The sequence below is a fragment of the Amaranthus tricolor genome, chromosome 13, assembly GCF_026212465.1.
Source record: "Amaranthus tricolor cultivar Red isolate AtriRed21 chromosome 13, ASM2621246v1, whole genome shotgun sequence".
NCBI lineage: Eukaryota > Viridiplantae > Streptophyta > Magnoliopsida > Caryophyllales > Amaranthaceae > Amaranthus > Amaranthus tricolor.
In genome coordinates this window covers 21,441,048-21,468,813 of record NC_080059.1, presented here as the reverse complement: position 1 = coordinate 21,468,813, position 27,766 = coordinate 21,441,048, and the positions used below count along the sequence as shown (strand labels likewise).

The following is a 27,766-nucleotide window of genomic DNA, read 5'->3' as shown; positions in this document are numbered from 1 at the left end:
AAAACAATCGCTGTATCTCAAAATACCAATTCATAATTCAAATTCTAAAATTAACCACCAAGTTCTAAAACGTAGGATCTTGATGAACAATTATTTAAAATATTCTGCTAAGAACCAATATCATATGATAATAGCAAATTCAATTTGTAGCAAGAATGATTCAAACATTTGAATCTAAACTCAGGAAATCCCTAATAAACGCCTAAAATTAAGCAACTTAACCAACTATTATTTAATATTTATTTGAACATTTTTTTACACTATTAGCACAATTTATTTAATTATTTTAGATAATAAATGAGTAAATAAATCAAATATGACTAAAAATAAATAAAGAATCTATCAACTTTAATTGAATCTATGACAAGTTGACTTTCATCATCTTAGAGAAGAGTTGAGTCTTCAGAACTGAAAGTGCACCATGTAAGGACTTGGGATGTTGCAAGTTGTATCCAAGAATCCATCAATGGAGATCTATGCAAAAACTTACTAGACCTTTACTTGATTTATACATGAAATGAATAGATATGATCATATGAAACTGATCTTGAATTAAAACTCTCTTGGCTTCACTATCCATTCAAGCCATTAATCACTCTCAATCACAACTTCGTTCACTTTAATCATAGATTAGAAAAAGCAACCTGCAATTACTCTTGTAAGAGAACACCTCCCTCTAGAAAACTTATTATTTTCAATCATCAAAATGCTCCCTTACAAAATAACCTTGGACCTTCTTATGTAAGAGAGCATTTCCCAACACATAACGAATAGTATGGGAGAAAAAATTCCCAGAGAGTTGGAAACCTTGTTAACCGATAAATAGGTGAGGCAAAAAATCCCGTATAATTATGCAAAAATGACATCAACCAAAGGAAACAGGAAAATGATCTGTACTTTTGTAGGATGCATTCATAAGAAAAATGCATCACTAAGTGGAGTAACTTGACTAAATATGAGCACTCTCTTCTCCAAATATGTAATGCTCATATATATCCAAAAGCATTTCTCTGCAAGGCACAACAGCACCTAGCTTAATGCAAGCCAAAAAAGCTCCTGAAAGTTTACGATGAAGACTGTATGCCTCATCAGGTGGCGGTGACAATCTGTGTTTTAGCATTGTTGCGCCTAGATTTGAGAGGCTGTGAGTAACATTGGTGGAACGAAAATCATATCCACCCACTCTCGAGAAAGGGAGGCCAACAACAAAACCAGCCTGAACATGAGCGTCCAGCATTATATCTGATTCTGAGCCTGTCAGAAAGCCAAGTCTCTCAGACATCTCTATCACAGCATCTCTATCGCAATTCGCACAAGCAATCACCTAATTGAGATGCAATTCGTGAAATCAGAAATAACGCATTATAACTGCTCTATCGTTGGACTCATTTCAGACCATCAAAATGCTAAAATGGGTCCTATTGAATGTCCTGCCAGACCATTTGACTTGTGAAAATGATAACTTTTGAAATCTTAAACAATAGACATGGATGAATAACAAAATCACAAGTTACAATCAATAGCAGGGCAGGGATACAAGAAAGAAATAAGATTTACCATTCTTAGATAGTTATCAACAAAAGCTTTAGGATATTCTCGCGCTGCGCCAAAGTCAATTAAATTGATCTTTTTTGCTGTGTCATCATACAAAAAGTTGCTCCAGTTTGGGTCAGTCTGCAGTGTAGCAAGGGAGTGAGAATATTTCCTGAGGAAATCATTGGTCATTGTCCAAATAATAACTGGTGAGGAAAACAGCAATCTGTAATCTTTTCTTCACAGTTGTAACTCGATAAAGAGCATCCAAGATGATATCATGATAAAAGAAAATAATTTGCAGATAATAAATCAATATTAATCAAAAATATTCACTGTTGGCTAATTTTTTAAGATTTTGACAAGCCTTTCATTTCCTTATTGAGTTAGTTCACCATAAGTGTTCCATTTCCCAATTAAAAAAACCATTTGTGGTTCACGTTTGATTGAACCCTACAAGATTGCCCATGCTCCAGGAAGCCACTAGAGAGTAGAGACTAGCTCAGCCTATTAACCCCATCTGAATCCTTACTCAAGAATATTAATGGTGAACCCTAACAAAGACTATACCAACCCATCAAATAGCTAATTACTGCCTGCTCACTAGTGACTAACCTAGATGTCATTGAGTTAGTTGACTCTCTCTCTCTTTCTATATATATATATATATATATATATACATATATATATATATATATATATATATATATATATATTGGGGAGGGATACAATGAAAAGGGTGTTCAAAATGAGAAGGATAAGAACCTATCTACACTCTTGATTTGAATAAAATAAAAAATTCTAAGGTCACGATTGAACAAAAAACACATAATCGTAAAAGTCACTATCTTACACAAAAAAGATACTATGTCATAAATCTGAAAAATGTTCTTAATTTATAACGTAGTATCATTTTTTGTATATATAGTATTTTAAAAAAATCCTTCTTATCCTTCTCATTTTAAAATCCTTCTTATTTGATCATATATATATATATATAACACTTACGGGAGAAAGTTGGCTGTTCTCCAAGTTTAAAATCAAAGTGATCATGGAGCTAAACTCTTCAATTATGTTACAGTAGCTGCTAACAGTCATAGCTGTTAATAGTCACGTGACGTGCTTGTGCCTTACATAAAGTAGTTAAAAATGTAAAAGCTTAGTTTTGGCGGAAAAGTTAGTAACACATATCTTTCCCCTCCTTAACTGAGTTTAGAGGGTTATATATACCCTTTATGTTTCTGATTTGAATATCCAAGTAATAAGACAAAACTCAATCCTCTCTTCCAAATCTCTTATTCAAGTAGTCAAAAATGATGCATCTTATTGAAGAACAAAATGTTTCTTTGGGGTTAAAAATGGAGCCAATGCATCAGTTCAGAATGGATCGAGGAAGCATGGAAACCAGCAAGTTTGGCACACCACCTAGGTTCACAAGGTTTAATGGCTTCCAAGACAATTTGTGTATACTCCTAAACTAGAATTTCCCCAATTTGATGGTAGCCAACCTAATGTGGATTAAAAAGGCTAAAAAAGTGTTTTAAATCGTTTGTAATACCTGATGATCAGATATTACATGTTGCCTCTATTAATTTTGGGGAAACAGCCGAATCTTGGTTTAATTCTTACATTCTTGCTCGAAACAATGTGGATTGAAAAGATTTGATGATCAATGTGTATACAAGTTTTAAAAAAATACCATAGTATGTTTGGGGGACATAAATTTGAGCTGAAGACGCCAAGATTGGGTGGAGTAGAGGGTGAAGTATCCTACTATGTGACTGGATGGATAAAGAAATACCATAGTATCTTTGAGGAACCTAAATCTTTACCCCCTATAAGGAGAATTTATGATCATAAAATTTCCTTAGAACATGAAACAAACCTTGTTAGTGTACACCCCTTATAAGGGATCTCATAGAGAAATTAGTCCAAGAAATGCTTGAGCAGAGCATCATTCAAGATAGACCTTTTGCTTCACTAGTAGTTTTCGTGGAGAAGAAGGATGATTCATGGAGATTGTGTGCATTATAGAATTCTTAATTATAAGATAATCAAAAAATAGGTTTTCAATTCAAGTGGTAGAAGAGTTTATTGATGAGTTGGTTGGAAGGTGTTTAGCAAGATTGATTTGAGGGTTATCATCTGTTGAGGGTATGTAAGGATGGTGTATACAAGACTACCTTCAAGAATCACAATGGCCAATATGAGATTTTTGTTATGCCCTTTGAGCTAACTAATGCACCAACTTCATTCCAAGCTTGAATGTATCATATTTTCAGACCCTTAGTGAGAAAAGGGGTATTGATTTTTGTTTGATCACATCCTCCTATACAACAAGTCACTAATGGAACAAACCTTGGGTTAACTGGGTACTACAGAAGATCTATTCAACGCTATGCTTTGATCAGCAAACCTTTTGACTTTCCTACTTACGAAGGGATCATTTGTATGGGATGATGCATCACAAGTAGCTTTTAAATAACATAAGACTGCTCTCGCACAACCCCAGTTTCGGATTTATCAAACTTTCAAAAGGTGTTTTTAGTTAAGGCTGATGCATCCAATGGGGAAAAGGTGCATTCTTATGCATGAGGGTCATCCATTAGCATACATTAGTAACACCTTAGGGCCTAGGTGGCAAAAACTCTCAATATATGAGAAAAAGCTCCTTGTTGCGATTACTGTTGAAAAATGGGAGCTGGCTGGCAAAAACTCTCAATTTATGAAAAACTCGCAATTTATAAAGGCAGATCAAAAGAGCCTCAAATGGTTACTTCAACCAAAGGTTTCAACACCTTGTAGCATTTCTGGCTATCAAAGTTGATGGGTTTTTCTTATATTTGTAGTTCTAGATAGACTGAGTAAGTATAATCATTTCATGGCACTCACTCACCCATACCCAGCCTCTCAGGTAGTGCGGGTATACCTTAATAATGTATACAAACTACATGGTTGGCCAAGTTCTATAGGGATCCCATCTTCTTTAGCAACTTTGGAAAGTCTTATTCACAATCCAGGGCACTGACATGGTAATTTCATTTGCACGCCATCCACAAACTGATAGGCAGACTGAAACGGTGAACAAATGTCTCGAAACCTACTTAAGATGCATGATTTTGAATTGTCCTAGTAGCTGGAATGAGGGGCTTCCTCTTGCTGAATGGTGGAATAATACTAAATTTCACTCCTCAACACAACACCCTAGGAGGTGGTTTATAATCAACCACTCTTTACACATGGCTTACCTTCCTGGGGAAAATAATGTAACATCAATTGATAGATTTCTCCAGAATAGAGAAGAAATGATCAGAATTTTACAGTTTAATTTGTCCTGAGCACAACAAAAGAGGAAGATTCCGGTGGATAAGCATAGAACTGATAGACAATTCGCAGTGGGAGAGTGAGTATGGCTGAAAACCCAAACTTATGAACAAATGACTATAAAAAATATGGAAAGTAATGAAAAATTATCCCCTAAATATTTGCCCACTTCAAATAGAAGCTATTATTGGGCAAGTTGCTTATAAGCTAAAGTTACCATGTCCAGCACAAATCCACCTAGTGTTTCTCCAGCCTTTCAAGGGTAGTTTACAAAGGACTGCTCACATCCCAGCCTGGTTTAATGACAAGCAGCATAATGAAAAGGTTGTCCCCTACTGCAACACAAATGGTGCACTGGAATGTTGCACAAGTACAATACTTGATGCAATGGCCAGGTTTTCCGGCAGAAGAAGCCACATGGGAATAAGTTGCACTTTTTGAACAACAACTGTCTCGGTGTTAAATTTATGTATTACTCTCGAGTCGAGCATTTTTAAGGGGGGTGGAATGTTACCATCATAGCAGTTAATATCACTTGAGGGGCTTTTGCCTTACATAAAGTTGTTAAAAGTATTTACAAATGTAACAACTTAGTTTTGGCATGAAAGTTAGTTACAAATATCCTTCCCTTCCTTAACTAGTTGAGAGGGCTCTATATACCCTTTATGTGTTCTGATTTGATCATCCAACTATCCAAGTAATTACACAAAACTCAATCCTCTCTTCTAAATCTCTCTTATCTCCTATTTTACCTTTCTTACCTCTTTTCCTTCCTTCTTCCTGTCAGATTTTCTGTATAAATCATCAATTGTGAGCCTCACCTGTAACTAAGTTGTTGCAAACTATATAGTGAAAGCAGCTTGCAATTTGCAGCTTATCTTGTGCCTTCAGCAACATGTGGGATTTTCTTACCTTCCTATATTCACAACACATACAATCCTCCATGGTTCCAAAAGTGGAAATGAAGCAAAGGTTTTCACGAACATTACATCGTTTTCACAACATACTTGGAGTATTATCATAATATCATTTGCAGCCAAAAGGTAGGGTTCAAACACTAGACGTCCATCAAAGGGATTAACATGAGATCAAAAAAAAAATATGGCTTCAAGATAGAGGACAGAAACTGAAAATGAAAGAAGAAATTGCCTGCATGAAGCGAAAAACAAACAACTCCATCAAAGTCAGCTCCAAAAACTTCTTTCCCACATAATTTCGAGTTTGCTGATCCATTGATGCCACTTTATCTATGGGAATTCCTGTAAACAGTGATATTGTTAGATTATGAACCTCTACAATGAATGTGTCTAACTTCATCATTGATATAAAATCATAGTTCATGCATTAGTCAGATTCATGAATCAGAATCAATCATTATCTTGGTACATGTATTTAGGAAAGTCCAGATTTACCTATTAATTCTTACATTATGTTATTATATAAATCCATGTAATCTCAGAGTTTGATATACAGAATCATAGAAAATGCTTTTCGTATTCCATATTTTCTCTATTTGCATCATTGCACAAGGCCTCACCAGCTACCAGATGTAATGGATTAGTAAGCCTCAATTAGATATGCTAGAACTCTATTGTTGCGAACATAAAAACAATAATCTTACAATAATCACAACCCAATATGAGCTGAGCAACGGAAAGAATTGAGGGACATCTAGTTGTAAGCAGTCTTACTCCTGAATAGTCTCACCTACCATAAATCACTCGTTCAAAGTCACTCCAGCTCTTGTTTCTCGTGATTTAATTTATCTTTCAAATAGAGTTGTGTAATGAAGCTATTTTAAGATCAATAGTTCAGATTTGACTTCTTTTTTAGGAGCAAGCATTTTTCAATGCATGCAAAATCCTCAAGATTAAGACTTGGATACTCGCACCTTATTGGGGTCTGAAAAGTTTTTGTTCCTAAACACGATGTTTTGATGAAAAAAAACGGAGGGAAATGAAGGGGAGGGATTTGAAAAGATGAAGAATCACTTGTTTGGATAAGAAAAAGGGAGAGGAGGGGTTAAAAGGGAAAACATAGACAAGTTTTATTAAGAATCTAATCTCTCCTAAGTTGGAAAGATTTGAAAGGAAAACACTTATTTTTCTTCTTTTTCCCTTCCCTTCCCTTCCCTCTAAACAAACAAGATGCACTCTCCCTCCTTATCCCTCCCCTTCCTTTTTTTTCCCCTTCCCTTTCTTTCTTTTCTATCCTAATTTGCTATCCAAAAATAGTATAAGAGTCACCACAAGAAAGAAGCATGTGTACGGGGATACTTATGCAATTCTCCCTGCAGCTCATTTACCATCATACATCTCGGTACTTTTTCTTCCTTAGTGCCATAATATTCAGGAAGCAGGGCCCAAAGAAAAAGATTGTTAAGTTGACAGCATGCTTGGATAGATTTGAGCATTAATGATAATCCACAGAAACTGATTGCAAACAAATGCTTACCCTTTCAAGCATGTTTTGGATGGAGCATATGGATAAAACATTACGGTGTATGCTACTTGCAAATAATATAGTATTGGTGGATGAGACTATCACCAAGGTTAATGTGAAGTTTTCAGGAGACAAACGTAAGAATCCCAAGGGTTTATAATAAGTTGAGGTAAAATTGAGTACACCAAGTGCCAATTTAGACTAGAGAGGGAACCAAGCACAGCTGTAGTGACATCAGATAGCAAAAAGCTATCCATATGAGAACTAAGTGCCTCGGGTCGATTTGCTATAAACTTTGCTAGGAGATACTATAGTAATTACAACATGAATATGTTAAGAGAGTAGCTTGACAGAGACTAATCATTTAGACAAAAAAAAAAAAAAAAAAAAAAAAAAAAAAAAAAAGAAAGAAAAAGAAAAAGAAAAAAAAGCAACATCTGAATTCTATAAAATGTGGATATTATAAATGTGTTTTTTATATTGAGTTTCACAACTCATTTGTGAAAGAGCAAGCCTCTTAAAACATGTAAGTTATCATTAAGTTAGTTAATACAATATCTTACACATTTATTTTCACCAAGCTGTATTAGAGCATCAATAGTGGTCTCCCCTTCTATCTCCCACATCTCATACCTCCTCTAAGTTTAAGAGCCTGCTCTTATAATCAAAGCAATGCACTCCCTCTTATACAATCCTCTTAATCTCCTTCCTCTCTCTTCTAAAATCCCTCTTTGCACACGCTATAAACAACTACAATGTGAAAGTTTCCATGCATTATCATAACAATTTGTGTAACCATTAAACAATAAGAGGTCATCTCAATAGTAACTACCCTTTATTAAAAGGATGGCAAATGTGCACTCATAAGTCCTCAAAAATACTATGTTCAAAGGTGTGGAACAAGGTTTAAGGTTCGTGAACAATATCACATGAAGAAAAGGGAATTTGTAAGCCCAAGATGTCATCTAACAAAGTCCGACACAAGAGCTAAGAAGACCGTGATGTTCGAAGATACACAACAATCCAAAGACCGGTGATCATCAAGCAATTCATCCAAACCGTTCTAAAGGGAGATTGATGTTGAAAATACTTCAGATATTAGACAAGATCCCACATAGATAAAATAAAGGGTTGTGGACTTGCATATACACTTAGTGAGGTTCATTGTTTCCCAAAACCATACAGTAGTGGTAGGATTAGCTCACACAATATATATGCAAGTCCACCTTCCACAATTTTATCGATGTGGTATCTTGTCTTACATGTGAAGTATTTCCAACACTCCCCTCGCATGTGAGCCATATCATACCAGGAACCACCGTCGGGTTTGATACCATATTAGGTCGTGCCAATTTGTCACATAATCTCACTATGGCCCACTCGTGTAGACACGGGATACCCGTGGCCTCGGGCCCACAAACCGAGAGGTCAAGAGCGTTGAATTGCACATACACTTGGTGAGGTTCATTATTTCCCAAAATCATATGGTAGGAGAATTAGTCCACCCAATATATATGCAAGTTCACAACCCACTATTTTATCGATGTGGAATCTTGTCTCACATGTGAAGTATTTTCTAACACTCCCCCTCACATGTGAGCCACATCATATCCAATGAACCACCATCGGCTCAAATAGCATGTTAGGCCGTGACAACTCGTCACATAACCTTACAATGGCCCACTCCTGTGGACACGGAACACTAGTGCGCTCGGGCCCACAAACCTACGAGTCAAGTGCATTAACTTGCACATACACTTGGAGAAGTTCATTGTTTCCAAAAACCATATGGTAGTAGGAGGAAGCCCACCCAATATATATGTAAGCCCACAACCCACTATTTTATCGATGTGAGAATTTATCTCACACGTGAAATATTTGCAACACTTCCCCTCACATGTGAGCCACATCATATCCAAGGAACCACCATCGGCTCGAATACCATGTTAGGTCGTGACAATTCGTTACATAATCTCACCGTGGCCCATTCGTGTGGGCACGGGACACCCGTGGGCTCGGGCCCACAAACCCACAGGTCAAAAGTCTTGACTTGCACATACACTTTGTAAGGTTCATTATTTCCCAAAACCATATAGTGGTAGGAGGATTAGCTCACCCAATATATATGCAAGTTCACAATACACTATTTTATCGATGTAGGATCTTGTCTCACTTGTGAAGTATTTCCAGCAATTGATTAGATTATTGAAGGTTTAATCATATTGATTTTATGGTTAGTAAGCATCATTAAAAATAGGGTTAAATATCTACTTAAGGCCGAAAGTTCAAGGAGTTGCAATGTCCTCTTCACCAAGCCACCTTTCCTCCTTCACAAGCAAACATCCAAGTAGCCATTTGACATTAATCAAGCATTGGAAAGGAATAAAACATAATGATCCTTTGGTTGATTAACACAATTAAGAAACAAGTCAAGAGGCTTTATGAAGCAATGTGTTCTCCAAGCAACAATAAGATGAGCCATTACATGCAACCTGTTCTCCTGCCAAGCAATCAATATATGAAGGGTTTATTTGGTGTTCGTAGACTTGTCTAGCAAGTGGTGAGTTTAAGAGCAAGGTTCATAGGATTCTTTTTGTTTATAGTTAAATAGAAAATATAGGTGTGAGACTTGTATTCCAAGGCTTAGGAAAGAGTTTACTTTGCATAGTTGGTCTTTCTTTTTGTCCAAGCAAATCATTTTAGTTTTAGAGTCATTGAGTATGCATTAGGCCTTTGTTAGTCATCCATCTCATACAAATAGTTCAAGTAAGCCTCTTTGGCCTATTAGTGAGTTGATAAATTAAACCAAGATTTTCTTTTTGAAACTTATCTTGAGCTAATTGTATTTAGCTCGACCTTCAACCAAGGAAATGTAGGAAAATAGGACATAGAATAAAATCAAGATATTATTTCAGAATATTACGTTTTAGGAAGTTAAAATCTTTTTTAATATTTAGGATATTAAGGTTATTTTGTTTCCTATTATTTAGATTTAGGTTAATATTTTTTTTCCTCATTTTCAGTCTTAATCACGTATAAATAGAGGTGCTCCTCTCATTGATAAAGTAATACAAATCAAGTATTCAAAACCCAAATCAGTCTTATTTCTGCATTATGATTTTTTACATTGTATCAGCGCCGTAAGGTTTTCCTGGACGGAAAAACTCTATTGGTATTTTATCATGATCATAATCGACCAAAATCGATCCAAACAAAAAAAAAATCAAAACAAAACCAATCAACCCAAGTCAATCAAAAGAAATGAAATGGAAAAAATGATGTTTTCATTGGCAGAGATGGAGCAAATTATCCACTTTTCCAACAAAGAAACCAAAAAATCGATACAAACCCAAAAATCAATATAAAGCAAAAAGTATCTGCAAGATTCAACGGAAAAAATTACACCAAGTGGTGCAAAGAAATAGAAATTGAACTTAACGATCGGGGGATGCTCAATCATATCACCATCATTCCCCCGACGACCATAACTCCACAATGGAAACAATATGATAGCAAGGTTATGTCATGGATTCTTGCATGTATTAACTCTGACATTTGAATTATGAACTTGGATTCATACTCTATACGGGCCAATTTCACTGCCTCCCGTGAACAGCACCATCGAGCGTGAGGTCGCGAGGGGGAGTAATGTAGAAGAAGTGAGTATGTAAAGTCAATGGCGAGAGGGAGAGTAAAGAAAAATACAAAAATCAAATTTCAAAAGAAGGAACAAACGAACTAAAAGCAAAAACACCCGAAACCCAATCCGAAAAACACCCAGAGAAAGGTTCTCCAAAGGAAGAAGTAAGCAAGGATAACCAAATCCCTGAACCCAAAAACTCAGGATCCCAAAAATCAGTAGAGAAAGAAAGACCAGAAATGGAAATTAAGAGTATATTTCCAAAAAATGAGTTTTATATGGAGGCTACTCATTTGTTACCCTTGGGTGACCTAAAACTATCCATATTACAAACCCTTAACCCACTGACCCGCGAACCAACTCACAAATTCATATCTTAACCCATCTACCCTTTAAACAAAATCAAACCAGTTTTATCTTTAATTCCCAATTAATCCAAAAACCCAAAATCCAAATTGTTGATCCAAAAAAAAATTAAACCAACCCAATCTATTTTATGACCTTTTATCTAAACTCAAAAAATTGAAAGTCAATTATGACAAATTCGTCAAAGAATTCATCAAAATGTCTTCATTAAAATCAAAAGATCAATTAGCAAATTTTCTGTTAAAGGCAATTGGATCAAAAGCATTGAATAATATTGTGCAAGTTAGCTTTCGGTGATCCCAAGACCTAACTTGAGGGGGAGTGCAGGAAAATAGGAAGTAAAATAAAATAAAGATATTATTTCAAAATATTATGTTTTAGGAAGTTAAGATCTTTTTTAATATTTAGGATATTAAGGTTATTTTGTTTCCTATTATTTAGATTTAGGTTAATATTATGTTTCCTCATTTTTAGTCTTAATCATGTATGAATAGGGGTGTTCCTCTCATTGATAAAGTAATACAAATCAAGTATTCAAAACCCAAATCAGTCTTATTTCCGCATTATGATTTTCTACAGGAAACTGTGTGATAACTTTGGAGTTGAATTGGAGACCATTTTCATGTGCTGATCTTGGTGGTCTAGAGACCATACTTGATCCTAGATGTATTCAAAGATAAAGTATTTCAATTTCAGCAAAAAATAAACAAAAAATACCAAAAAGTGTTCCACAATATTTCAATGTGCTGATCTTTTTTTCATTTTGTGTCATTTTTCGTGATCTTTACCCACAATATTTCAGAAATTTTCATAAGCTTTGCTATTAAACTCAACTAATTTTTCAAAACTAAAATGACTAAAGGTGTATCATATCTTGTCTTGATAAATTGCAATTACTTGTGTCACGAATGGATAATCTATAAGGTTATGTCAATGAGTACAACAAGAAATGAGATTTTTTTGATGATCCAAATGAGATTTTGGGATAGCCATATGTTCAAATCGCCATGGATAGGGCACACATACCACACCGACCTTTAATCTTTAGCAAAACTGGTGGATCTTTTAAAGAGATATATCTCAAGAAATCAAAAACTACAACAAAAGCCATCATCGAAGAGACTCATTAAGAAATTATTGAAGAATGTTTTGTTGCTAGTGAAGAAGAATCTTGTGGTGACAACAAGGTAGTATGTGATTTGAATAATAGTTTTACAATAAAAGAATTATTGAGTGAAGAACTCCTACAATCTAAGTAGTTGAATTTAAACATACTTTTGAAGACTTTAATCCAAATGAGTCAACAAATATGTGTGAAAATTTGTAACCCACGAAGCAACAACAAATTGAAGAAAGTGTGATTGAGCATGAAACAAAACAAGACAACAGCATGATGATTCCACATAATAATATGTTCATTTCAAGTTAACAAGAGAAGTTGAATAATTCTAGTAATAGTGATAAATTTTCTATCATGAATCTTGAATTTGGATATCATCATCGAAGTTGTTCGAGAGAGATATAAGGAATATAAAAATATTCTTTGTCCTATGAAAAATATGAGAAAAAAAAAATTAATTTGGGGAAAAGCAAGATAGGTGTTGTAAAATAAGAATTGTTCATCCATTGAGAAGAAAACTTGTATGGGATAAAAAGATAGGAGGAAAACAAAACATGAAGATTATGATTCTTTGAAAGGAAGAATTGTTTGAATCGAGAGAAGACTAAATTGTTTGTTGAATGTTATTCCATAAAGTTTGATGGAACACCATTTTACTCTTTGGGAAGTTGGGTTTTTCGCATATTGGTGCATGGCTAAATTTTCATTTTGGAGATAAAGCTAAACACAATCATGGTAAAATTTTCAAAGTAAACTTAAGTTCCCAAGAGCAAGTCTTTTATAGGTCAACATGTTTAAAGGAAATCAAGTTTGATGATGTTGCAAATATAGAAGACTTGGCGCTAAAGGAAATTGATCTCAAAAGAAATTCTTTGTTCTCTAATATGCCTTGGTTGGTAATTCCTCGAGCATTTTGCTTGATGAACTTTCCATGGGATTCTCAAGTTTTTCAAAAGTGATGTTATTATAATAAATGGTGGAACCCATGAAGACGCGGCAAAAAGCATCCATGAAAAACTTTATCTAATACCCCATCCTAATATAATTTTTAGTTTTTTTTTATTGAGATGAGAAGTTCGATTGATGTCAAAAAGAACATTTTTATTCGTGAAGTTACAACAAATTCCAAATTCGAAGAGCCAAAAGAAAAACTATGCAAGGTATGTATAATGGTGGCTTTTCATTTACATGCATCATGAAAGTTGTCGAGATCTCAAAGAAGGCAAAGAGGCAAAATCAATTACGTTCGAGATTTCTATGTCCATATATTGAAAGATGCAAAATGATATGTGAAGCATTGTTTAAATCATGATTATTCCTTTACCAAGATGATGTTCATATCCAAAAATACATGGCGATGAAAGAGCATAAAAGAGGTTTTAAATAAATGTCCAAGAAATGGGAGGAAACTGAGTCGTGTTCCTCAACGTATGAAGATTTTATTTTTCCTTTTAATTCAACAAAAAGTTTGAGGACACACATTTTTTGTAAAGGGGAAGAATGATGAGATTTGGAGAGGTGTAACTATTCAAAAAATAGATGTAGCATAATGAGAATATGAAGAATACCAAAAGTTATTTTCTTTTTCCTTACTTGCTATACTATCTTTTTTATGGAGGCAACTATTTTATGAATTTCATATTCAAGTAAATTTTGTTTTCGTGTGCTATTTCTTTATCAAACAAAAAATCTTAACTTAATTACACAACACAATGAGAAGGCACACTAGGTACACAAGGCACAAAGTGCATCGAGGATGAATTAGTAAGTGATGAATCTAAGAGAAGGATTAATAGGAATCTTTTTGTTTCAAGTCATTTATCTTGAGTGAATTTTGGTATCAAATGTTGTTTCTTTTTGTTAGTCATCCATCTCCCAAAATAGTTCCTATAAGCCTCTTTGGAAAATAAGTGAATTGATAAAATAAACCATGATTTTCTTAGTGAATAATTATCTTGAGCCAACTGTGTCTGTGTGTATCTCGACCTTTAACCAAGGAATCTGTGCGATAACTTGGGAATCGATTTGGAGACCATTTTCATGTGTTAAGTTTGGTGGTCCAAAGATATTACTTAATTCTATATGTGTTTGAAGAGACAATAATCCGATTTAAGCAAAAAGTAAACTAAAAATACCAAAAAGTGCTCCAATTATCTAAGCTATAGAACACTAGATCATATCCCCTTTTCCATTACACATCACATTTGTATTCCCCTCCAGGGAAAAAACAAACATTATAATGTTCATTAAATCTACAATTCAACAATTGACACCTCTTCGAGCCTGTCTCACAAAAGTAACAAAATGAGGAAGCATTGTAAAATTCAGAATAGTCAGTTGTAGCATTTTTCAAGTTCAATGGATATATTTAACAATGGATCTCCAAGAATTCCGAAGCTACTAATGCATATAGAAGTTTGAAAATACTTTTGATTTTGTATTTAAAAAGGATATTTTAGAATTAAAATGAGATAGTTACCAGAAACAAGTTCGGTTGTCAGAACTCTTTTACTTGATAACTCGTCCACAACCAACGGCACATAAAATCCTTGCTTGTCAGAGAGGTAACTCAAAAATAGTTTTTGGTTATTTGATTCCAACTCATAGTCACACTCACGAGATAACTCTTCCCTTGCAACCTACGACAAATTAAGACATTGGTAAGCAAAGATGCACATGTTATCCTTAAAAAAATTGTAATGAGCATGAGGCTTGCGTAAAATGACAAAATGACAGCATCCTAAGCCTCATTGTTTACATGTTTTATAAATATAGATATTGATGTTTGCACAAGAAATCTCCTTTGTGTACATAAGAAAAGCAAATTCTCAAAAAAAAAATGTTCAAAGTTTGAAAGGTCCACAATACAATCATTTACTTTGAGTTGAAGCATTTTTTCTTTGTACCATCACAAACTTATGGAGATCGATCAGGAAAAACATGCCACATCTAGAATTTAATCCCTTTATCAAAACCAAAATTAATGCATCTTTTCATTTCAGTCCCTTGTAGAGAAAAAAATTATAACTTAGTTTTTAAATTGGATTATAACTGAACGGAGACCATATTAGAATATCTAAGAAGGAAAGATGAACTAACCTCCAGGATGAAGAGAGTAATACTAACGTAGTTATTCATACTTATTTGAAATATTGTTACTCTATCTTGTCTCCACTACCCTTTCTCCATCTTCACTTTCAAACAAACAATTATGCTACCTTTTCCTTTACGATAAATTATGCTTGCATTTCCTAGTAAGTAAAGCATCTAACGCTTTTTTGTATATAAGAAAATTATATAAAGCCTTTAAAAAACCAATCACTATACATGAAAACCAAATTTCGTATCATCCTTATACTTGATTATCTAATAATTCATTACAGGTTCCTAGAACAAAAGCTTAACATTTTTTATTCACCTTCATAGCTCGATCGAGATAAAGTCCCTTGGGAATGAGGTTTGTATAGTCCAACAATAATTTCACGTTCTTTATGTCGCTTTCAATGCTATCCGCTACTCCTGGATACTGAATTTTCATTGCAACTTGCATACCATCTAGTGTGACAGCTTGGTGAACCTGAAGATAAATAAGCATTTGAGTTTCTATATAAATTTATAGCTTTAAAACAAACTAGAGTAAAAGATAAAAAAATTAAAGGAAAAAGATATGAACTATTGCTTCAAACACCTAAAAGCCATGGAAGCAAGTGCAAAATGGCCAACACAATATAAGATTTGATGAAACGAAATTCCCATTCTTCGAAAAACGCATAACGGATAACACATGACAAAACGCATAACAGAACATATAACACAACAAAGGCCCAAAACGAGAAAAATCCAAAATCGTTCCGGAAAATGACTTATGATCAGTCCCATGGAAAAAACTACGGTCGTTGTCGCTGATGCGTTTGCTGAAATAGTCGCGATTTCGCAGAAAACAGCTATAACGGAGTATTAATGCAAATCGTAGTTAATGCGGTGCGAAGTTGTAAAACCTACGTTGCCTCCCACTCTTACGACGTACCAAAGGAGGGAAAAGAGGAAAGAGTAGGCTTCATAAGAAGGGTGGACTGGTGGTATAGGCCATATTAAGTCAATAATGAAATCATTCTTTTTTTTGTATTATGTTTTGGTTGATTAGGCTTACGTGCATTAGTCTTTTATGTTGTTAGGCTTAGGTGGCATTAGTGATATGTCTATATCAAGCCATCTTGCAGTTGATTAAAGTTGTGCAGTTTTTGATTAAAGGAGTTTACACAGTACTCGAAACTGTGTGGTTCTACAAATTGTGTAATCCTTGTTTGGTTTGTGTGTGTGTTTGAGTTCTTGAGATCGGGAGTGTCTCAACAGGTATCAGAGCGGTTATTTCTCCCATGACAATGGGAAATCTAAATGTACAAAGCAGGATGGTTCAGCTCGGACAAGAGTTAGACAAGTTGAAGGGGCTGATTGCTGGGACAGTACATGGAGAGGTATCGGCGGCTGTGGAGCAAATCGCTAAAAAACAAGACAAGACTGATCAAGTCTTGGCTGTTTTGATGGAAGGGCAGGCGAAAATAATAGAAATGGGCACAAAGACAGATGAAATTCACAGAGGGCAAACTCAAAGTCGAAGCCAAGAACATGGGGAAGCGAATCTTGAGTGGGTTTGTATAAGGGATAATGTTGCAAATCAAGGTCCACCTATATTTCAAAATTGGGTGGAATTTTTATTCATGGCTTATTTTATCCAAAGACATCAACACCATACAAGGATAGCTTTTGTGTGGATTATATCAAGCCATCATTCAATCTTATATGCAATGCTAGTTAATACTCAACAATTATCTGCAACTAAACAAGTTTCTTTCCCCTTGGTTTAATTATGCTTTCTTTTCCGAAGCCACGGTTTATTTAGGATGTTTTATATTATTTAATTTCTCTTATATAACTTGTAGTATTTGGATTCTAGTTGAGTGTTTTTATTCTAGCTAAGTGTATTAGTTTAATTTAATTTAATTTTAGTTAAATGTGTTAGAATATAGTTGTGTGTAATTTGCATATGCTAGTTTGTAATAGAGACGCATGGGTAGCAAAAGAAGTCAAAGCAAGGAAAGGAGCTACAAGATTTGGTCCATGTTCAACATTAAACGAAAGGCGCCATTTGCTTATGACCAAGAAGAAAAATCAAGAAAAGAATTGGTTGAAGAATCATAAGGTCAAAGCTCAAGACTCAATCATCCACATTGCCTATTATAGCCGGCCACTCCTTCCCCCCATAACCGCCCAATTCTATCTTGTCACCTAGGTGGGTAGTTATTTTGCCATCAAGGAGATCATGGATGGAAGTTACACATCATGGGAGGAAATTACCAAGGAAGTTATACATCTTACCAAGAAAGTTACACAAGAGGGAGGGAAGTTACATACCCATGATGAACATGGGTTGACCGGCAATTACCACAGGTCAAGATCCAACCGCCGGCCGGTTTTGGAGCAAAAAACCGTGCAGTTTCTTAGTGCCATTTAAGAGTTATTTTCTCATTCACATTTTATTTTAAATAGCTTAGTTTGTACTTCCTTTAAGTTGGCTTAATTATGATATAATAAAATTGAGACTTTGTGTTTCAAAACCTTTGTTATTTTTATGATTTTTGGATTAGAATTATATTTGTAAAAATTCTTATGCTTAGTGTAATTCGGGACTACACTTGTGCCTTAAGAGCCTCCTTACTTGCTAAATGGATTTTTAGTGAGTTTTGAGTTTAGCCAAACCTATTTCTATATCATTCACCAAACACAACTCTACTTGAATTCTTTGGTGGTTAATTTCTTATCCTTTTAATTCAATTTCTTCATCTTCTCTTTTCTCTTCACATTTCCACCACACATTCAATTGAGGATTATTATCCTTAATCTATCCTTTCCTTAATTGTTTCCAAAATTCAGATTAAAAAAATGCAAAAAAATTGTTTCTTTTATTCGACATTTCACACGCCTCAAATTAAGCCTCATTGCTCTTCGCTATTTGCTTGTAAGTTCCCCTAGGGTGAGGGCGATCTTACAATAGATTGGACTCACAGCAAGCTTATCCTTGAAGAAAACGTGAAACACTTAACCAACATGTTCTTGGTGAAATTATAGCCCCAAACACCTACCCAAACGAGCCCCAAAGTTCAAAGCACAAACCCCAAAATTTTCACGTAGAAAGTTTCTGCCTCCAACTTGGACAGGCTATAACTTCCTCGTTCGATATCCAAATTACAAAATTCTTTTTTCATTTTAGGTATTTTTTTCGAGATCTATCTACATGTAAAATTTTAGAATTTTACGATTTTATTTGCTTTTAAAAGCAATTTTTTCGAAAGTATGCAAATATGATTGTTGGTGATAGCAAAGCTCAACGAGAGAAAATTTTCTCCACAAGATGCACCATAAAGCAAAAAGTGTGTTCTTTAATCATCGATGGAGGAACGTGCACAAACATTGCATCTCAAATACTTGTTTCCAAATTACAACTTCAAACCATACCTCATCAACAACCCTACACCATTCAATACCGTAACCAACGTAGAAGCCTAGTATTATCACAAGTAGTTCTACTCCATTTTTTAATTGGTAAAGTTTATCAAGAGGAAATATGGTGTGATGTTTTGCCTATTGATACTTGTCACGTTCTATTGGAACGACCCCAATTGCTTGATCGAAAAGTAATGCATGATGGTTACGACAACACTTATTCCTTCACCAAAGACCCTAAACACATAACCCTCACCCCCATTACAACCTCCTCCACACCCTCACAAAATTTCAATATGGAAACACAGTCACCTTTTCTCACTTCACCCAATACACCTAAACAACTTGAACTTGAGCCCTAAGAAGATGACCCAAGAAAAAATAATTTGGATGATGAAGAAACTCTTAAGAAATGTGCACCTCAACTTTACTTACTCCAATCCCACAACAACTTGAAGAGAAATAAGCAAAAGATGGCGAAGACAAATTGGCCTTTATGTGTACATGATCATGTGGGCGAAATTCATGTCCAAGTACCAAGTTTGAGGACAAACTTTTCTAAAGGAGGAGAGTATGTTGCAAATCAAGGTCCACCTATATTTCAAAATTGGGTGTAAGTTTTATTCAAGGCTTATTTTATCTAAAGACATCAACAACATACAAGGTAGCTTTTGTGTGGATTATATCAATCCATCATTCAATCTTAATTACAATGTTAATTATCTGCAACTAAACAAGATTCTTTCCCCTTTGTTTAATTATGTTTTATTTTCCGAAGCCTTCGTTTGCTTAGGATGTTTTAGTTTTATTTAATTTCTCTTATTTAACTAGTAGTATTTAGATTCTAGTTTTGTGTTTTATTCTAGCCAAGTATGTTATTTTAATTAGTTTAATTTAGTTGAGTGTGTTAGAATATAGTTGCATGTATTTTGCACTCGTTGGTTTGTAATAGAGGCGCATGGTTTGAAAGAGAAGTCAAAGCGAGGAACTATCAACAATAGTCCAAGACGCACGTCCAATGTGTGACGCCAATCAGCTCAAATGCAAGTGGAAATTATGTGAAAGACACGGAAAGAATTGGTTGAAGATCATGGGATCTTGGAACCACATGTAACTACCCACTTTCTCAAATAGCCACCCCCTTGTTTAAAGAAACCTCCAACTATCTAGAAGAGGAAGACTTGATAGGAAGTTATTTCATCATCATGTTAGATATGGAGATCATGCCAAGAAGTTATCTCATCATGAGAGGAAGTTACATGCATCATGCTAGAAGCGGAGAAGAGAAGTTACAAACCGATTTTGTGACTAAAACCGTACGCCATTAGGGTTTTTTAGAAGTTATTTTCTGTTTAGTTTTTCTATATATACTTAGCTTGATTTTCATTTTAAGGGAGATGAATTAATGACAATAAAAACCCAAAGCATTCTTGTTTCAAAACCTTTGTTGTTTGTATGATTCTTGGATTGAAATTATATTTGCAAAAGTTCTTATGCTTAGTGTAATAGGCGATTGCACTTGCGCCTTAAAAGCCTCTTGATTAGCTAAATGGATTTTTAGTGAGTTTTGAGTTTAGCCAAACTATCCTTTCTTTTAATTGTTGTTCAAAATTCATAACAAAAAAAATACAAAAATTGTCCATTTCATTCGACATTCCACACGCCACGAACACACCTTCATTGTTCCTCATTTGTTCTTGGTTGTTAGCTTTTAAGTTCCCCTAGGGTGTAAGCAATCTTAGAACAGATAATGATCGCCATCATTCCTAATGTGAGGAGAATTATCAAGGAGGATCAAACTGGAAAGCAAGAAGGTCAGATTTACCTCCATTCAATGGGGATAATGAAAGCAGAAAATATTTTTCTTTTTACCAACTTAGTGAAAAAGAAAAGATGGAGGCTTCGTAGTGAGCCTTGAAGGTGAAGCCCTATTGTGGTATAAGTGGGTAAATCAAAGAACCCCCCTGTAAGCGTTGGGTGAGTTTAAAGAACTTGATTTTGGAGCGTTTTCGACCATTTGAGGTTGGTGACCTTTACGAACAGTAGATGGCGGTGGAGCAGACCGGTAATGTGGAGGAGTATAGGCGGGAGTTTGTGACACAATTGACCCATTTGGAGGAGGTGGTTGAATCCGTGATGTTGGCGCGTTTTTGAGAGGATTGTGTGAAGAGGTGAAGACGGAGCTTCGAGTCTTGGGTCCGACGTCGCTGGAACAGGCGATGGCATGGGTAGAGAGGATTGATAGGAAGCTGATAAGCCAATCTTGGTTGGGAAGAAGACAGGGGGGCAAGTCCGAAATTATCCAACTACCCCCCTAAAAATTCAAGTTGTACCCAAATTCCCAAATAATTCCCAATTTCCCAAATTCGTTCCTAACCCTAACCCTAACCCTAAATCGAGTCAGAATATCACAAGTCAACCCAGAAACCGATACCCCCTCGAATTCGGCCGGCAACATGGTAAGACGGGAGCATCGGCTGACCCACAGCAAGTATCGTGAGAAAAAGGCTAAGAGGTTGTGCTTCAAATGTGACGACAAGTGGTCAATCAACCACGTGTGCAGCCGCAAAGAGTTGTAGATGTTGATTAGCGTGGCTGAGAAGGAAGATGCGCCGGCAGAAGGGCAATTTGTCGAGGAATTGGAGGACGAATTAGAGGAGACAGATGTACACCAGCAATGAGAAATGTTCAGATAATTACCTACAAAAGAGGCAAAAACAATAAGGCACAAGGGGAGAATGACAGCTGCCCAGGAATCAATGAGAATGTAATTAATAATAGTATAACTTGTAAGGATAGCTATAAACATTGTGCAAAAACGCAGTCGCGATTGCGAACACGGTCGCGATCGCGGGTCGAGGGAACGGAAAAAATGCAGTTACCGCAGAAGGGATCACGATATTATAATATATTTGAAATACAATTTTCATATATCAATTGAAAGAATTTAGATTAAAAATATATTTTTATTAACACCTTAATATTTCCATAATTACATTAAAACTTTAGAATGTTAGGAGGTACTAGTAAAGTATTGTACTTCTTAAACTATAAAGTAAAATATCATATTCCCATTTAGCCAAATCCCACGTATATGTAGTACTATTTAATTAATAAAAATCCCACTATTTTCAAATCTTACATGCTTGCACTATAATAATTACTTGTACTATAATAATTGCAAATTTGTACCCCAAATCCCCAATGTCTGCTTGTTTTTAGCTTTCTACCCCCATATATTATTATTAATTAGTTAAGAAATATAAATGCTTTACTCTTCCTTCCACCTCCGTCATTATCCTTCGTAATTCCAGATCAATCCAGAGCATCAACATCACTCCACCTCGATCCGTCCTTCTAAGTTCTAAATAAATGTTTCACTTCTTCTTCCTCCGTCCTTTATCCTTTGTCCTTTCAGATAATCAACCGTTGTCTGCAATTCTTCTCCTTGTTCGTCCTAACTGTTGTCTGCAATTTTGAGAACTAGCGAGTAATCTCGGTGGTCCGGTGGCTTTATAACGGTTGATGCGGCCGATTTCCTTTCTAGCAAGCCGTTTTTTGAAGCACAGTTCCAAAACGCGAGAAATCATAACGGTAAATATAAAAACCATTACAAAACGGCCGTTTCGAGATGACTCGGCCGCATTTTGATTCCATGGCTGTAACTTGTAAGGACAGCTGTCCAGCCTTGGATCAATTGTAATCAAATAACTGAATTCAGTTATTTGTTAGATGGTCAGTAGAATAGATATAAATACTCGGGTTGTTCTAATTTAGTTATTCAAGAAATAAGAGGTAAACATTCTTTGTGGAGTTTGCAGCGCTCGAAGATTGCATTACCATTGTTTCTTGATCTGTGTTCATTCACGGCAGTAGCTAATGTCCATTAACAGACCAGGCTATAACAAACTGGTATCAAAGTCGTTGGATCCAATGGGGATTCCGACGAACCAGTAGCGTTTTGATCAGATTGAAAGAGATATGGAGGAGTTGAAGAAGCAGATTTCTGGGCAGGTCCGAACTGAAATGGCAGCTTTAGAGGAATGGTTCAACCAGAAGCAAGCTAGTACAGAACAGTCGCTGGCCAATATAGAAAAGGCCCTGGCCAATCTTTAAGAGGGCCAAGGGAAACTTCTAGAGAAAGAAAAGATAACCACGCCCAATCTTGAAGAAAAACAAGTATCAAATCATACATATCATCGTGAAGAAACGATTTCCCATGGAAGAAGTGAAGAAAGAATTGAGTTCTTTAATGCAAGGGATGATGAGAATCGGGGTGGCAATAATTGGAAACATAGGAAGCTTGAATTACCTGTATTTGTAGGAGGAAAACCAAAAAAGTGGATTATGAAAGCTAAGAAATAATTCAAATTTTACCAATTGAATGAAAAAGAGAAGATGGAGGTTGTTGTCGTAAGTCTTGAGGGCGAAGCTATGCTTTGGTATAAATGGGAAAATGATAATACACCAATCACGAGGTGGAGGGATTTAAAGAATTTGATAATCAGATATTTCAGAGCCGAGGATGAAACAGATCTTTATGAGTAGTAGGTATCTGCGGAACAAAAGGAAGGCATAGGGGAATACCGACGGATGTTTGTAGACAAGATCAACCACTTGGAGAACGCACTTGAGCCTTTCATTATGGGGGCCTTCTTGCGAGGTTTAAAAAAGGAGATTAAAAATGAATTGAGTGTGTTAGGGCCGACCACTTTACAACAATGTATGGACTGGGCGGAAAGAGTGGACAAGAAATTCAGAGGGAATTCATGGCTCAACAGGAAAGGAAGTACCATGCTCAACAGCCCACATTCTAGAGTTGTGCTGAACAAGGTTGTCAGGATCGGGATTCTACGTAGGATCAAAATTATCTGGTGGGATTCTACGTACTATCACTATTTTTATTTTTTGATTATTTTCCACACAAAAAAGTACTAAAAACTCTAACACTTCCTAAATAATCACAGCCTATGCCTCCCAAAAAAGGATTTTAAAAACCTATTCAACTAAGAAAAGCCTGAAAATGTAGTAACAAGCCAATATCAGATTTTTGACAATACTCATTTCTAAGCAAGAATGATATTAACCGTTTCACAAAATCATAATCTACTAATTAGCATCCAAATTAAACAAGGCAACAAAAAATCACTAACTTACACTATCAAAAGAACACCCATCTGCTTCGTAACAACTAAGAAATTTAAATTTCAGTATTTGAGAGTAAGTCTAACTGAAAATTTGAACGAAACAAAATAAAGAAGAACGAACGCTGACTAGAATAGATTGAAACATGTTGCAAGAACAGGGTAACAAAGATACGACTTTGGTTCGAATCAGGGAGGCTGTTGAAAAAGGGGAGCAAGTTCCCACCGGGTTTGCGATCACCAATAAGGTGTTACTTTACAAAGGGAGATATGTTTTAGCTAAGTCTTCTCCTTTCATTCCGATATTGTTGAGAGAGTATCATGACTCTCCGTTGGGAGGACATGCAGGGAAATTGAAGACATATCTACGATTGGCAGGAGAGGGGTTCTGGGAGGGAATGCGAAGACAAGTCACGAGGTATGTCAAGGAATGCCAAGTTTGTCAACAAGCTAAGACTTCGAACCTCCCGAGATTGTTACAAAATCTTCCAATTTCTACACAAGTTTGGGAGCATGTTATTATGGATTTCATTGAAGGGTTACCCAAATCTGAGGGGGTTGACACTATATTGGTGGTCGTTAATCGATTGACCAAGTTTGGACATTTTGTGGCTCTCAAGTACCCGTTTACGGCTCTCAATGTAGCGGCTAAGTTTGTCAAAGAGGTGGTAAGACTACATGGTTTCCCTACATCTATTGTTTCCGATCGAGATAAGGTTTTCATGAGTATCTTTTGGAGGGAGATGTTTCGGTTACAACAAACTCATCTTCTACGGAGTATGGCATACCATCCACAAACTGACGGCCAAACGGAGATCGTAAATAAAATGGTCGAGGCTTACCTTCGTTGGTTTGTGAATGGTCAACCAAAAAGATGGCCAAGGTGGCTAGTCATGATTAATCAAAAGTTGGGGTTCTTGTAGGAAAATCAATAAAAAATTGGATTATTCTAGGTAATTTTTCCAAAGATTTTCATTCACATCTAAGACAATGCAAAACAGAAATTCCGAAGGTTAAAGAGTGTAATGTTAGACCGATTTGATTTTTCAAACAAACATAATGCATCTGAAAGTGAAACAATGAATTCATGGAAATGCACATAGCAAAAGATATGCATCATAACTGCACAAGATACCTGTCCTATACTTGCAGCTGCCATTGGTTCATAGTTGAAACTCCTTAACTTTGAAGACCAATCAGGTCCTAATTCAGCATCCAAGACTTGATTAATTTGGCTCCTAGGCATCATATCAGCACCTTGACGTACAATCTCTAGAGCAGCCAAGATCTAGAAAAAAAATAAGGGTAATATGTTAGCGGTTAATGACAACATCAGTCACAAACATATAAATACTTTTCTAATATAAAAAGAGATCAATATTCAAAAATAGTTCTAATATGTGAAACATTTTATTACTAATAAATTTTCATATAAAAGAAAGAGTAATCAATAAATAAAAACCAACTTATATACACTAAATTTCACATCAATCATGTTGTAGACAGTTGAAAATATAATTTTCTATAGGAGTTTCAGATAATTAAAAATGACAGGACAAGGGGACATGAGAATCTAAATAATCACAAAACAATCAAGAGCAAAAGAAGCTATATATGCAATAGTGTTAACAATGTTACAACATAGAATATTTTCAAAAAAAAATGTCACAACATAGAATGGAGGTGTGAACCAAGTGATAGGATAATATTCCTATATGTTTCATTTCGTAATTACAATTTCAAGGTGTTCACGTTTTATTGTCATTTTGTGGTGCAGATTTCTTTATCTACGCACGAGTATAGAGAATACCTGATACATTAAAATAAAAGTACAGAGTAGGAGTTACATAGATTTAACTCAAATTAAACAATATTAGAAGAGCTATCAAAAATGTACAACGCAACATCCAAGAACAGGAAACAAAGACAAATTTCATGATTCAAAGCTCATTGGGTACAACGGGGATGTAAACTCTGGGTAAACAAAGTAAAAATACACAATTAATGAAGCATCCAGGAATTGAGAAGTTTTAAACAAAATTGAAAATCTATACCGGAGCAGGTACAAGTGCTTCATCTTGTATACTCAACATCTGCCCTATCTTCAACGCTGCTCCACGCATCCTACATAGAGCAAGTGCCAAGCGTTCTGCATTTTCTTCAGACAAAAAGGGAGAAAGGCTAGACTGCTTGTCCTGTGAATTAGGTCTGCCTAAAAAGATCCTCTTGGCAGACTCTTGGACAGTTCCCCAAGCAAGACCAGCTCCTAGACTTGCAAACCTGCCAAGTACAAGGACATGCGTTGAGCATATTAGAACTTATAAACTGAGTGAAAGAAAAACGTATAAAGAGCAGAAAACAGAGATATCATCATCAATTATTTAAAGAACTACTTTTTATAACACTCAAGCTAAAATAATGTGCAAAAACATTCCAATATAATGAATAGAGACAGTATCAGAATTATCATAATCAATCCAGATAACAAAATCATTACCAAGCCAAATAGCTAGGAAAGGTGGCATACGGAGAAGTTTAAACATAATCAAGTGACAAAGATTAAAAAAAAATAAAAAAAAAAGGAAACTGACCCAAGAGCCCTAGTAAAGGGTGTCGCAGGAACTTTCCTTTCCCTAGGCTTCCGTCTCTTCGAAGGGGTGGCAGTTACAGAGAAAGATGTTACGGTATTAGCATTTTGTGCTTCGCCCACATCCATCACTTCATCAGCTACCACGTTGCTTCTTCTTACATGTTCAGTCAAGTGAGGTTGATCCAGAAACCCTGATGCAGGCTGTGACGATGACTCGTCAGAACAAAAAACTGTGATTGGGCCATCTATAGCAGCTGTCTCTGAGGTTGACATGACCTCTTCCCTGGAGGCAGAACTACTGCCAGTACCAGATTTATCACTATCATTGAAGTAAACAACAGAGTCTTCTGTGGCAATGGAAGTCTTATGCTTACTTGCTAAAACAGATTTAGCAAATTGCGCTTCATGTTGATAAACCTGTGCTTTACCTTTTGTAAGGCCCAAAACACTTGCAGTTATCTTCGCAAGAGATTGTAGTGCATCTAACGGACCCTCCCTTGGTCCTGAATGTCTCACAAATTCGCTGGCCACTAATGATAGACCATTAATGACCCTACTCATGTCTCTCATCGTTGAATGCATGTAATCTGTCAGCTGCTTTTGTTATGAATGATATGATGTGAAAAAACTGGATTCTTTCTTGTGGTAATATGGTGAAATCATCCTGATCCTCTGATGACTGATAAGAAGACCATTTTCTTTGTATGATTCTCTGCTATAATCCAATACCAATCTCTAGGGAAATTTAAACACGATAATATAAATGAAACGCATAATAAAATTAATAATAATCCAGCGTTACATAAAAACTTTGAGGAACTCTACAAAAGTAACACTTGATATTTGCCAATACTACAGAAAAAAATTGGGATAAGGTGAACACTACCTTACTTCATCATAGTACTTTTGAGAGGCGGTTTTTGGTAAGTAGATTAACAATTTTACATCATAGATGAAGAAGAACCGTGATTTTCAAAGCTTGATCACAAAAGATTTTAATGGGGAAGAAGGACCATGATTTTTAAAGAAGGAACATGCTTCAATCAAAAATTAGGGTTCTTCACCAAGTCAGTAAATGAAAATGGAATTAGATATAAGGAAAAAAT

At 35.5% G+C, this 27,766-nt stretch overlaps 1 protein-coding gene across 3 annotated transcripts; it reads right to left on the bottom strand.

Moving 5' to 3' along the window:
- Positions 1-27,766, bottom strand: LOC130799015 (protein ABC transporter 1, mitochondrial). 3 transcript variants are annotated; one of them, XM_057662120.1, is made up of 9 exons: positions 27,547-27,766; positions 26,662-27,395; positions 26,125-26,350; positions 25,206-25,358; positions 15,844-16,002; positions 14,905-15,064; positions 6,007-6,116; positions 1,558-1,674; positions 1-1,324 (listed from the first exon to the last, which is right to left on the bottom strand). In XM_057662120.1, exons 2-9 carry the CDS (start codon positions 27,240-27,242, stop codon positions 950-952), a joined length of 1,881 nt encoding a protein of 626 aa, XP_057518103.1. In that variant the 5' UTR covers positions 27,243-27,395; positions 27,547-27,766; the 3' UTR covers positions 1-949. The 3 variants fall into 3 exon arrangements, with proteins under 3 accessions (XP_057518103.1, XP_057518105.1, XP_057518104.1); XM_057662122.1 differs by having other exon boundaries at positions 27,552-27,766; XM_057662121.1 differs by having other exon boundaries at positions 26,662-27,766.

Coding starts and splice junctions, on each gene's coding strand:
- LOC130799015 (XM_057662121.1), bottom strand. CDS start 27,242: ATGCATTCAACGATGAGAGACATGAGTAGGGTCATTAATGGTCTATCA. Junction 26,351..26,661: donor CCCTTTACTAGGGCTCTTGG/GTCAGTTTCCTT, acceptor TGTACTTGGCAG/GTTTGCAAGTCTAGGAGCTG. Junction 25,359..26,124: donor AAGCACTTGTACCTGCTCCG/GTATAGATTTTC, acceptor TTTTTTTTCTAG/ATCTTGGCTGCTCTAGAGAT.